This window comes from Diabrotica virgifera, chromosome 3 (genome assembly GCF_917563875.1).
Source record: "Diabrotica virgifera virgifera chromosome 3, PGI_DIABVI_V3a".
NCBI lineage: Eukaryota > Metazoa > Arthropoda > Insecta > Coleoptera > Chrysomelidae > Diabrotica > Diabrotica virgifera.
The window spans coordinates 17,084,215-17,098,337 of NC_065445.1; the positions used below are offsets into that span (position 1 = coordinate 17,084,215).

Below are 14,123 nucleotides of genomic sequence, written 5' to 3' on the forward strand. Positions count from 1 at the left end.
AGGTAAAATTAAGAATGAGTATATTAAAGGAAGTCTAGAGGTAGCACCGATTGATACACCGACCAAATTAGAGTATGTTCAGCGTCGAGACGTGAATCACTCAATACGAAAAATTGCTTATTTTTAAGTTCTAGGAAATAGTAGGAGAAGAAGACCAAAGAAGAACTGAAGAGAAACGCTTAGACAAGACATGTTGGCAAAGGGGGCGGTCATTTATTGAAAAAATTCATCAGACATTATGAATGAAATTAATAATAGTACATTGTTTACCGGGTAGGAAAAGCTTAATATTCCTGGACGACTGTGAAGATTGCTAAGTCGAGGCGCAAGCCGAGACTTAGCAACACAGAGTCCAGGAATGTGGCTTTTCCTACGAGGTAAACATACTATTTTTCCGCAAATAACGGAAATATCATTTCCTTACAGTAAGGAAATGACATTTCCTTACTGTAAGGAAATTTCATTTCCTTACTGTAAGGAAATGATATTTCCGTACAGTTGTTAGTGTTCTACATAAATGATAGAAAATGACAATTCAACCTCAATACGTTTCCATAGTAACCCAAGTAATTTTATTAGGAATTTCAAAGCACCATTTATTTGGGAATAAAATTATCGCGTTTTTTTTAAATCAATCAATATCTGTCGAATTTTAAACGATTTGCGGAAAAATAGTATGTTTACCTCGTAGGAAAAGCCACATTCCTGGACTCTGTGTTGCTAAGTCTCGGCTTGCGCCTCGACTTAGCAATCTTCACAGTCGTCCAGGAATGTTAAGCTTTTCCTACCCGGTAAACAATGTACTATTATCTTAATTTAAAAGTACGTGTAGTGTCAATAAATTTTAATGTAAATCTTACCGTAGTGTAAGTGTCAAAGTGTTAATACTTATCCTTAGTGGATACATCTATTTTATTTTTGATAATTTCATTGAGAGTATCAAAAATCGACGATTCACGAGGCGTTTCCTCAACAACAATCATTATGGTAATTTAAAGTAAATAATTTTCTAGTTAACAAAAGCCGATTGTTGAGTCCAGTAAAAAATCTGTAATTGTCTGGCATGCTATTTCAAACCATCTAGAAGATGCCCACTCGCGATGACTTTCGAAATTTCAAAATATCACCGTCTCTATAACATAATTGCCATCGGGTTTGTTGATTTTGATTTAGATGTTTGCTTTGGGCCATTTGGGCTGTTGTTGAAAAGTACTCGAGAGTATTAACCATTCTAAATTAGCGATCGCCTCGGTTTAATGTTATTACCAAAATGTAAGAGCATCGTCGAGTTTTTTTACATATTTTGCTGGCAACAAGCAGGCAATTTATTATCACAGTAAAAAGTATGTTAAAGATCCTAACAGTTCTTTTAGCATATATCATGGCAATAACTATGATGTTTACGTTTTTTAGAGTTGTTTTTCTTAGGAATTGCAATGAAAGTAGAAGTCTGCCTGGTATTTCTTCCGGGTATTTCTCCTGTTTCATAAACTGTGTTAAGCAGATGTGTATTATCTTTGTTTAACAATTAGTTCAACATGCATCTGATCCGTTTTTCATATTCTTGAGTATAGGTATAATAGTACTTCTTCATTTATTATTATTGATCCGCTGTCTGGTTCTTTTGATATTGTTGGATCGAGTTTTTCCATACAATCCTAATAACATATATAGTAACATACAACTGGCTTTCTGGGTACTCCCATTTCCACCATTACCTTCTACCGAATAGCACTGGTCACAGAGTCATACGCTTGTTTAAAATCTACAAAAATTGGATGTTCATCTGTGTTGTATTCCAAACCCTTTTCTAAAATTTGATGCAAGATAAATCATTCTATAGTCCTTACAATCATAGGCGCCCATACCCATGGGCAGGGGGGCCGTGTCCCCCCTAGCTATTCGGATGCTTTAAACTATATATTATTATTCATAGTGTACAAAATGTAATGTGCAAAATTTTCACATTTGGCCCCCCCCTTGAAAATTTTTATATGGGCGCCCATGCTCACAATGTTTTATTTTATTTTGATTAAGTAGGACTATAGTAGGATCTTCTTCTTCTTCCTTCTTGTATGTAGGTTTTAAAGCCTGTTTCTTCTTCAATATTAGCCTCCTAAATTGTTTAAGTTATCGCACCATCTTTTTCTTGGTCTTCCAATACTTCTTCATCCATTTGGTGACTTATCTCGTGCTATTCGTACTATCGTATCCTCTGCCATTCTACTAATGTGTTCGTTCCACTCCTGTTTCCGTTTTGTCACCCATCCATTTATGTCGTCTACATCGCATGATCGTTTTATGTTTTCGCTTCTCTCCCTATCCAACAGACTTTTCCCTGATATTCGTCGGAGTATTTTCATCTCTGTTGTTTCTAGTAGTCGTCTCGTTTTAGATGTGTCAGGTCTTGTCTCCGCCGTGTATGTCAATATAGGTCTAATTGCTGCTTTATAGATTCTTGCTTTTGTGTCTTGTCTTAGGTGTTTGTTCTTCCAGATTGTGTCATTAAGAGATCCCGCCGCTTTACTTGCTTTTAAGCTTTGTTGTCGTACTTCCTCTTCAACATCTCCGTAACTGGTTATATCTATTCACAGATATCTAAACCTTGCTTCCTGCTTTATTACTTTCCCATCAATATCAATCAATCTATAGTAGGATGATTTGTTAATTGCTGTTTCGCTGCGCTGGTTTGCAGTATTCTGCTGTTACACAGTCTTCTCCATAAATATAGATATAAATTTATACCTAAATATAAATATACATAAATCCAGAAGATTTATTGCACTTTAGTTCTTTTATAGCGCACACAACTTCTGCTGTCACTATGGAGATATGTCAATATGGATTGTCTCTGTTTCCTCTTGGTTGGCTATCATCTGACTGTTACCTGGTGCTGTGTCAAGCTGCCTTATTGCACTAAATATTTTCATTGTACTGTGTTGAGTAGTTGAGTGTAAGATTGCATGATTGTAGGGGCCATTGAGGTCTATTTCAGCCAGAGATAGAATCCGTGACCGGATTTTTTGCTAATTCCCTTTATATTTTTGTATGTACACTCATTAGCTATCTTCTGATCATCTCTTTTTCCTTTTATCTTCGTATCTACAAATTCCTTCTCAAAATTTACCAGTTCTCTGGGACATACGTTAGGCAGGACTTTGCTCCCTGTACCGTCGCTACGTTGTTTATTTATTTTTAGCTATATATTGGTAGAAAGCTTTATGTGACAGATTAAATAATCAATAAAGTATACAGTGAACCATGCATATATTACTTATTTTGAAAAGTGGTATATTAGTCAATTGTTACGTGTGACATTAACATTCATCGTCCTTAGGTTTGCATCCACAAGTGCACGTATCTTCACAGTCATCTCTAAAATAGATGTTATACATGGCAAAACCGCTAAAGAGAGCTATAGCAGCCAATCCAAGCTAAAAATTAAAGAAGTGTAAGTATATCATCAAAACCAATAAAGCCACAGATATCCCAATGAAACTCATAAAGCTTACGAAAATGACAATGGAAGGATCGACCGCATTTCCAAAAATATAGAAATAGAAACTGGAGTACGACAGGGCGACTCTCTATCAACTTCACAATTTAATGTTGCTATAAAAGGAACAATAAAGGTACAATTATAACATCGACATCAGAAGCAGACAGCAGAAACCAAAACAGATGAAGAATTTGAGAGTTGTGCAAAGAAGAATCCAAGAGGGGTTTGTCAATAAATCAAAATATAACAAAATACCCGATATGCTCAAGAAAAATACAGTTAATGTGACAAGGTTAAATATTGGCAAATATGAGTTTGAAAAGGTAGAACACTTTAAATATCTTGGGGTTTCAGTTAATGGAACTAATGGTACAAGCATAGTAATCAATTAAATAATCCTGGCAGGAAACTGAACCTACTGGAAATACAATAACTTCCTCAAAGACAAGAAGCTTACTCAGAATATTAAACTGAAAATTTACAGAGCAGCAACATAATATGATGCTGAAATAATGTGCTTGACACAGAAAGATGACGAAAGATTGAGGATACTAAAGAGAAAAATGATTCGAAGAATAGCAGGTCCACTAAACTTGGGTAATAATAAATTTATAAAACTGATGAACTACCAAGTAAGAGAACTTTTAAAAGGAGAATACATCGTCAGATTTATCAAGACACACAGACTCAGATGGATAAGACATATAGAACGGAGAAATCCAGAAGCAGTTATCAAAAAAAATTACCAAATGGAGACCAGTATCAGGCAGACCACGAGGAAAACCGAAAACGAGATGGAAGAACCAGAAAATTGAGGACATTAAGAAGATGGGAGTTAGAGAATGGCAATGGACAACTATAAGCAAACACGGGAACTAATGGAAATATTGTACAAGGCGCTAAGTTACACAGCCAATTGTAAAATCAAAATGTTAATGTGGACTAATTCCTCGCGGCACATGAATCGGAAGAGCCCAAATAGGGCGGCAATAAATCCGCTAGGAGTGTAGGTTTGTAGATGCCATGACGATGATGACGTATATCATTAGCACCAAATAGTAAATGTACAAAGTGTACATTAGACCATGTGTTTATACAAAAGAATACTAAAATATTACTATACGATACTCAACGTTTTACATGAGCAGACGCAGAAAAAAAGAAAAACTTAAACCTATAAACAACTTTAATCCTTTCGATGATGTTTGGACTTCCCAAAATATATTTCCATAGCACTGAATTAAAATGCTTTGGGGTAGAACACGTCATAGAATGGTCATCGTTTATCTTCTAGGCATGTGTAATGTGTGTTGCATAACCTATTTTTGATTTTTCAGATTCAGATAACCTTTTCAGATTTATTATGGAGCTCTAGCTCTAGTCCTAGATTACATTCTCTAGCCTGACCCTTTTTAAAAGGTTTAATAACTTCCGAGTCTGAATATTTGCCAGGCTGTCACACTGACATAAAATGTGCACTGCTGTTTCTTCTTCGAGGTGATAGAATCTGCATAGGTTATCATCTGCCAATCCCATCAGTTTCAACTGTCTATTCAACTTACAATGGCCTGTTAGCAGATCTACTATGTCTTTGACTATTTTCCTGCCTTTGCTTATTAGCTCTGCTATAAATTTTGGCGAATGTTCTGTTGAATTGTTTCAACAGTGAGCAATAATGAACTGTTTCACCTGTCTTTGTCATGTTGAATTCCTCCATCCACCATTCCAGAGATTTGTGAACTTTCCCACCCACTTTCTTGTAATCGACCTTCAAAGAAACCAAAGACGTGTAGATAAAATGAGACAAACAATAAAACATATTGACATAGCAGGAAAAACACAATTGTAAGGAAAAAAGATCATTTTGATAACTATTCATTGGTCAATCTTGGTAAATTCCAACGTTGAAGTATTTCTTGGGAGGTAGATTGCCAGCAATCTCTCCATATTTTTGGTGGTCTCCCCGGCGGACGCTTGCCAGATGGTTTTCCTTCTAGCGCAATTCTTGGTAGTCTTTGTTTCTTATTTTTACATGACTGAACCATTTTCGTATTTGCCAATTGATCAATCAATAATTGTATATCAATCAAAATCAATTGGTATATATCAGAGATAATTGGACAGAAATAGTGAAACAAATTACATGACGCCACTACATCCTTACGAAGGAGAATAGTTAGGGGAGGAGGAGGTATGCACATATATACTTACTTTCGCCCAAGTGGATAAACCCCTACGAGCAGCTTTAGGTACTCCACATGGACCTCCTTGTGGTCGAATTGGTGCAGGTTTAGGGCTACCAGGACAGTATTGTTCTGCTTTAGCTGGTTGTAAGCTAGCTGAACTTTTCGGTGGACACTCCCTAAGTGGGCATTCTACTCTTGTTGGTTTTGTTGGGACCTCTTTTTCGGCTTGGGAACAATCTTGTGGAGCTTGTTGGGCAACTTGAGTAGGAGTTTCTGGACAAGGTGGTTCCTTAGGAGTACAACGTATCAGTGGTTCATTTGTTCTGGGACAGTTCCTTGGACGGCAGGCATCAGCAGCATTTGATATTTGATGTTGCTTTTTGCTTGATGTTTGCTAACATAGGTAATCGTTGAAATGAGTATAAAAAGAAAGGCGAGACGTGTATTCTAACTAAAGTCTGATGATAAGATTAAAAATTCTACAATTATTAACAACATTTCACTCATTGTCGATTATAATCAACTATTTTAAATGGGAAATATGCCACAATTTAATTAAAAAAATGATTTTATTAACGTTTCGACGCCCAAATCAGATGTCGATGTCAAAATACAAAATAGTACTAAATTAAAAAAAATTGTTGTTGCTCAGTAAAGAATTCTTCTAATAATTTATTTAATCTGACTCTTTATATCGGCAATTCAATATAAGTATTAGTTTTGAGAGTAAACTAAATGTAAGACCAAATACTTACGATGTCGGGATAGTATCACGAGGTTTTTTCCTGGTTTTCCCCCGTGATTTACTATGGAATCCCTAACACGAGAATTTTACTGTCACCGTTGCATTTGATGGTCTTTTTAAAGACAGATCACATGCTACGATTTTTTTGTGACGGATATTCTTTAGTTGGAGTGGATTTCATGTAATCGAACGAACTATCTTTCAGTAAAGTAATCCCAGGAACGCAACTCATAAATATTGGCAATATCATTTTAAAGTCTTCTACTTTAAAATGTATAATATATGTCTGAATTGCCGATATAATGAGTCAGATTAAATAAATTAGTAGAATAATTTTTTACTAAGCAACAACATTTTTGTTTAATTTAGTAATATTTTGTATTTTGACAACGACATCCGATTTGGGCGTCGAAACGTTAATAAAATCATTTTTTTCAGGTAAATTGTGGCTTATTTCCCATTTAGAATAGTTGATTATAAAAATGCCACAAGGAAATAGCTTCACAACACCATTGTCGCTTACTTTTAATATCACTTACCTTGCTAGATTCAGAGTTTTTTATTCTGTTGTCAGTAATATTGCAGTTGGGATCTTTTGTGCTATCGTTGGGACGTTTTGTGTTATATGTGCTATAGCTTTGTCCCATTTTACTGGGGTTTTAAAATTTAGAACTAGAGTCACTAAAATTTTGAGGATGTTATCATCTTGAAAGTTACATTCTGAAAAAGAAAATGTCAAACAACTTTGACAATTTATTGGAATTTTGACTGATAAGCAAAGGTTTGTATTGCCAATTGTGTCAGCAAAAATAAATTAAATTAAGTACGATAAAAAGTCGAAAGAACCACAAAATTTTAGTGTTTCTTTGCAATATTACTTCCCGATTCATTTAGTAGGAAATAGTGAAAGAGACTTAGAACAAAAACTGGAACAGTGGAGACAAGCTCTGGAGGAAAAAGGTTTAAAACTTAGTAGGACAAAAACAGAGTATTTGGAATGTTCATTTAAAGATGGAGCTACTACAAATAAAATGGTATCTTTGGATGGTGAAATGATTGTAAAAAGCAATAGTTTTAAGTACCTAGGATCGGTATTACAGAGTAATGAAGAAATAGATGGAGATGCATGCAGTAGAATTAGGGCTGAATGGATGAAGTGGAAAGAAGCGAGTGGTGTGTTGTGTGACAGAAAAATCCCAATGAAGCTGAAGGGAAAATTCTATAAAACAGCCATAAGACCAGCTATGATGTACGGAACTGAATGTTGGGCAGTGAAAAAGAAAGAGGAACAGCGAATGAATGTGGCGAAAATGAGAATGCTTAGATGGATGAGTGGAGTGACAAAGAAGGATAAAATTAGAAATGAGTATATTAGGGGAAGTCTAGGTGTGGCACCAATTGATGCCAAAATGAGAGAGCATAGGTTAAGATGGTTTGGTCATGTTCAACGTCGAGACGTTAACCACCCAATACGAAGAATAGCTGAAGTGCAGATTCCTGGAAGGAGTAGGAGAGGAAGACCAAAGAAGACCTGGGGGAGACGATAAGGCAGGACATGTTGGTAAAGGGGATTAACAATGATATGGCCCAAGATAGAATTGTGTGGAGAAATGCAATTAGGGAAGCCGACCCCGCATAGGGATAAGGCAAAGAGAATGATGATGATGATGATGATGATGATGATGATGATGATGATGATGATGATGATGATGATGATGATGATGATGATGATGTATTTAAAGCATGTGGAGCTATCACCAGACGAGTACAAAACTGCCCAAAAGTTAAAGATATAAAGTATGTCCCTGTAAGTTGTATCCATATGGAAAACTTTTTTATTATTAATTTTACGAAAAAAAGTTATTCTTTATAAAAAGCTCTGCATGGGCCAAAACCTAAGATTTAACCATCAAATATCAAATTTTTTGAATTTTATACGAGGTATGTCAAAAAGTTTGAATTTCACTCAAAAGTAAAATAGCTTTATTTTTCGTAATATTGGAAATTGCTATTATAAAAAGTTGTTTGGAATTAAAAACTATATTCTAATATGCAAATACATCCTTCTAATTGAAAATTTTTTTTTTTTTGAAAAATTATGGATAACTGTCATTATTTTTTCAGTTATTTCAATTCTGATAACTCTTTTATTATTAATTTTACGAAAAAAAGGGAATCTTAATAACAAGTTTTGGATGGTCTAAAACTTAAAATACAACTATCTGATATCAACTTTTATCAATTTTATACGAGATATGTCAAAAAAGATAAATTTTAGATCAAAAGTAAAGTACCTTTATACTTCAGAATATTTCAATTAGAAGGATGTAATTACATACTGAAACATTGTTTTTAATTCTAAATAACTTTTCTTATTAACAATTTTCGATATTGTGAAAAATAAACGTATTTTACTCTTGAGCGAAATTCATATTTTTTGACATACCTCGTATAAAATTGATAAAATTCGGCATAAGATGGTTGTATTTTAGATTTTAGACCATGCAGAACTTTTTATTAAAAATCACTTTTTTTCGTAAAATTAATAATAAAAGAGTTATCTGAATTAAAATAACTGAAAATAATGTTAGTTATCCATAATTTTTCAAAAAAAACTTTTCAATTAGAAGGATGTAATTGCATACTAGAATACAGTTTTTAATTCCAAACAACTTTTCATAATAGCAATTTTCAATATTGTGAAAAATAAAGCTACTTGAGTGAAATTCAAACTTTTTGACATACCTCGTATAATATTCAAAAAATTTAATATTTGATGGTTAAATCTTAGGTTTTGGACCATGCAGAGCTTTTTATAAAGAATAACTTTTTTTCGTAAAATTAATAATAAAAAAGTTTTCCATATGGATACAACTTACAGGGACATACTGTATAAGATAAAAAAGAAGAAACCCCAAGACGGGCGGTTTTTGGTCTTTATTATTTATTTGGTATATATATACCTTTAAGCTTTTTTCTCTTCCATCTCCCCAACTCTTCCAGATCTGACTTTTTCATAGTCCATACTTCGCTGAGTATGTGACTGAGCCTTATTATTAATGTCTGATCTTAAATTCTTAATTTTGTTAGAAGTTTCTTTGTTACCCTGTCGGTATTTGCAAGCTCTACTGACTCTACATTATTACGCCTGGATCCCGCGTAAAAAAACTTTTATTAATAGCAAGCTGAAAATTTGTTAATAGCTTAACGGTGTCCAGTCGGACAAATTTTGATGTATGGGAACACTGGAACAGGGGAAATTTTAATTGTGGAACCCGATTTTAATTGTGGAACGTGTCATCTTAACAAGTTTATGATTGTGAAACTAGCAGGTTTTTTTTCAAGTTTATTCAATAGCAAACTTTATATAGTATATGAAAAAAATGTTTGTCCGACAAATATGTTAGCATTTCAATAAGTCCGACACGTAGAACATCTCAAATGACAGGAATTATGTTGGTGGTAAATATATAGCAGTCTGATTTTTGCATGAGAGTTAAATGAAAGGGTAACAAATCAATTGGAAGTTCTGTCCGACAAAATACATGGGACGTTTTCGTAGTCTGACGTTCGAAACATGTAACCTGTTCCACAATTAATACTTCTCCTGATTCAGTGTTCCCGTACATCAAAGTTTATCTGACTAGACACCGTTAAGCTATTAACAAATTTTCAGCTTGCTATTAGTAAACTTTTTTTTGGTACGCGGGATCCAGGCCCATATGTTCTGCGTAAAACACAAAAATAATCTAATTTTCGATAAATCCGATATTTTATCATTTCTTTGATTTTTTATTTGATTGTTTTATTTATGTTTTTGTATTGTTCTTTATTTTTATTCTTCTATGTTCTCCATTCCGATATCAATGACTTTATTTCTTGTATTATCCATTGTTTGCTTTTAGGGGATGTATGATGTATCGCCCTCCAGTTGTTGTTGTATGATGTTCCTCAGGATATTCTTTAAATCCCTCCATTTTTTTGTAGCGTTTTAAGTTGTACTTTCTGGACTTCCTTGTAGTGATGTTGATTATAGTTACTTTCGAGTATTCGTTACAAATCGTTACTTTTGTATAAAGTAATCATTTACAATATTCGTTACTTTGATTACTATGATTACTTTTGTTACTTTTGTATTTGAGTACCTGTAATCATATCGAAAATCGTATTTCTAAGTAGGTAGGTATTTTGTATAAAGTAATCATTTATATATGGATATTCTTTGGAATTGTAGTTTGTACCATATTATGTTCTTGATAATGAGTTCATTGTTCTTGGAAAACTGAACTAGCCTTTCTCCTCTCGTATTACGTGTTCCTAGTCAATAATCTTGTAGTATTTGACCGTCTCTTCCTTAATTGAAGTCGTCTAAACTAATATTAACTTCCTCCTTTTTGATATCTTCCGGTGTTTTGTCTAATTTATTGTAAAAACTATTTCTAGAAGAAAATATAGTGACTAGTCTGCCCTCGGCAATCTAATAGCCATTCGGGGTCGGAAGAAACAAGAGTTATCCAAGAAAGACTGATAGGGCAGATTAAAGACATGTCATTCAAGTCAAGTTGAAACAGAGTAAAATGTGAAGGCCCTTATGATGCACCAAAATTCTGGTGCGTTTCACAAGCGTATGAGTATTAATACACTTCGTGTCTCCACGCTCATACAATGCTAAAAACTGTATGGCTCGTCTAGCATGCAGGATAGACTGCCCTTCATTTTTACAATGTAGATATATACCCTAACACTAATTAAATGGCCTGTCAACTATACATACAATATAGTATATTCGGTGACATTTTTAAAGTTTGATCTTTTGTTAAACATCAACATTTATAAAAATAATATTATGTTTTTGTTACCCTGTCGGTATTTTCAAGCGCCACTGCCGATGTTCCATTATCTTCTCCGCAAAATACAAAAATAATCTAATTTATGAAGTTATATCATCCGATATTTCATCGTTTCTGCCGCACCGTCGACCCACTACCGAGGATTTCTTGAGCGTAATCTATTTTTGGTTCTTTGTTATATTCCAGTATAAAGCCATAAGTTCTGCGGCCGGTGATTGATAACCTACCGCTTCCAGAAGACCGGATTAATCCTATTTTCGACTTCTTTATCCCGATTCCTTAGGACTTAGATTTTATACAACTTTTGCTCTTTACAAGTACAAAACGGTTTTGTCACACATTCAACGTACGTATTTTTGAAAAATGTGATTAAACTGTTACTAATAATAGAAATTATTTTCTTCTTCTTACTGTATTTTTTCACTGTAGTGTTTCTTTTTGGGTAGTCGTTCATTAAGAGAGACCCAAAAACCACGTCTATTCTATTCGGAAACAAATAGTTAAGAGAGAACGAAAAAAGCGTCTGTTCAATACGAGAGGCGGTATCAGAGAAATTCGAGGTACTTTTCTCCACGTCATAACTAATGGTTATCACTAATACAGAATAGAATAGAGCGTCTGTTCTCTTCGAAAATCAAAACCAGGGAGAGGTAGTTTTTCGTTTGCAGTGTCTAAGAATGCCTGTATTTCTAAAGGAGTGGGGTATAATCAGAAATATGAATTATTAATAAGGGTTGGACCCTCCACAGGAACTCTTTCCAATATTCTTAAAACAAATAGTAAAACCATGGAAAAAGAAATGTGAAGGTATGGGTAATGGATATACCAATCCCAGACGATTTCTTGTATGTTAGGTTTTGTAAACGACCAAGTGGTAACGGCTCAAGATGAAGAAGATCTATCCTATATGCTCCGAAAACTACTTTTTATATTTTATTGTAAATGGTTCTACCATTGAAATAAATAAATCAATAAGTAAATAAAACTAGAAGAGGAATACACAAAAATTGGACTCAAAATACCTAGAAAGGCCCGAATATTTTCACAACAGAAGAAAACCTGCAAGAAACATGGAACTTCTGCCATTGTCTAAGAGAGTATCATAAGCTTCTTGAGTATCTTGCCTAGCGATCATTTTAAGCAAGAAAAAAAATATCAAATACTAAAAAATAAATTGAAGGAAACATCATCAAATTGATTTTTTTGAGAATTCTTGTATTCTTCACCTGTTAATATCATGTTGGACATAAATATCTTTATATTTATTGATTATATGTTTATATTTATAAAAATAAATAATCAAAGAAGTCGACGTTGACTGCTGCATGTCATTTTTTTAATTATATATATACAGACCTTGACAGGGGAAGGCATGTGGCAGGTCTCTTTTTTGATTTGTCCCGTGCCTTTGATTGTCTGGATTTTAATTTATTAAAAATAAATTTTACAACCTAGGTTTCAGAGGAGATTTCTTGGACTGGATGGTAGACTATTTGAGCAATAGAAAAATGTTAGTTTCATATCATAATTCTACTTCGACAGTTACAATATTGATAAAGGAGTCCCTCAAGGATCTGTTTTACGACCGCTTATATTTATAATTTTTATGAATGATCTTCCTGATTACATTAAATCTCGTGTTAAATATTACTATTTACGCAGATGATACTGCACTAGCGATCGCTAGTGCAGTATCGCAGTGCTTATATCATTTTCCAGCGGTGTTTTAAGTCATTTGTAGATTGGTCCAAAGCAAATGGATTAATAGTAAACGTTGATAAAACTCAATTTTTATATTTTCATTCCCAAAATGTTCTTAGAAATGTACACTCATTATCATTTAAATTTGACGATATACTTATTTCGTCAGTTACAACAAAATTTTTAGGTTTAAATATAGATTGCCGTTTGAGATGGACTGAACAAGTCAATGCAATAAATACAAAATTAAATAAATACTTTTATGCTATTTCTGGAATAAAAAATACTAAGCCGATATCAGCACTGATCAATATACAGGGTGTAACAAAAATACAGGTCATAAATTTAATCACATATTCTGGGACCAAAAATAGTTCGATTGAACCTAACTTACCTTAGTACAAATGTGCCCATAAAAAAGTTACAGCCCTTTGAAGTTACAAAATGAAAATCGATTTTTTCCAATATATCGAAAAGTATTAGAGATTTTTTTATTGAAAATGGACATGTGGCATTCTTATGGCAGTAGTATCTTAAGAAAAAATTTTAGTGAAATTTGGATACCGCTTAAAAATTTTATGGGGGTTTTGTTCCTTTAAACCCCCCCCCCCCAAACTTTTGTGTACGTTCCAATTTAATTATTATTGTAGTACCATCAGTTAAACACGATATTTTAAAAACTTTTTTGCCTCTTAGTACTTTTTCGAAAAGTCAGTTTTTATCGAGATATATTGAATATTTGTCAAATCCACCACATATTTGTATATGGTTAAGTACGATTATGGAGACTTTGTAATACATACATAATATGAAAATTTATTTACGATTTACATTTTTAGGTATATTTTGAACCATATTAAAAAAGAAGCCACATCTCGATAAAAGGTGCCTTATCGGAAAAATACTAAGAAGCAAAAAGTTTTAAAAATACTGTGTTTAACTAATGGTACAGCAGTAATAGTTTGATTGGAACGTACACAAACATTTGGGGGGTTTAAAGGCACAAAACCCCCATAAATTTTGTATGTAAACATATTAAAAAAGAAGCCGCATCTCGATAAAAACTGCCTTATCGAAAAAATACTAAGAGGCAAAAAAGTTTTGAAAATATTAAATTTAACTAATGGTACCACAATAATAAT

The 14,123-nt window shown here is 33.5% G+C and overlaps 1 protein-coding gene across 2 annotated transcripts in view; it reads right to left on the minus strand.

Annotated features, from left to right (window-relative positions):
- Positions 1-3,248: 3,248 nt before the first annotated feature.
- LOC114328885 (uncharacterized) overlaps positions 3,249-14,123 on the minus strand; it is a 128,572-nt gene continuing 117,697 nt past the window's right edge. Inside the window, exons 2-4 of one of the 2 annotated variants that reach the window (XM_050646343.1) lie at positions 6,970-7,150; positions 5,711-6,079; positions 3,249-3,434 (exon numbers count right to left, since the gene is read on the minus strand). In XM_050646343.1, the coding sequence (XP_050502300.1) occupies positions 3,318-3,434; positions 5,711-6,079; positions 6,970-7,077 (594 nt within the window). In that variant the 5' untranslated portion in view covers positions 7,078-7,150 and the 3' untranslated portion in view covers positions 3,249-3,317. Of the gene's footprint in view, positions 3,435-5,710; positions 6,080-6,969; positions 7,178-14,123 lie in introns of those variants that run through there. The other variant, XM_028277860.2, reaches the window with a different exon arrangement.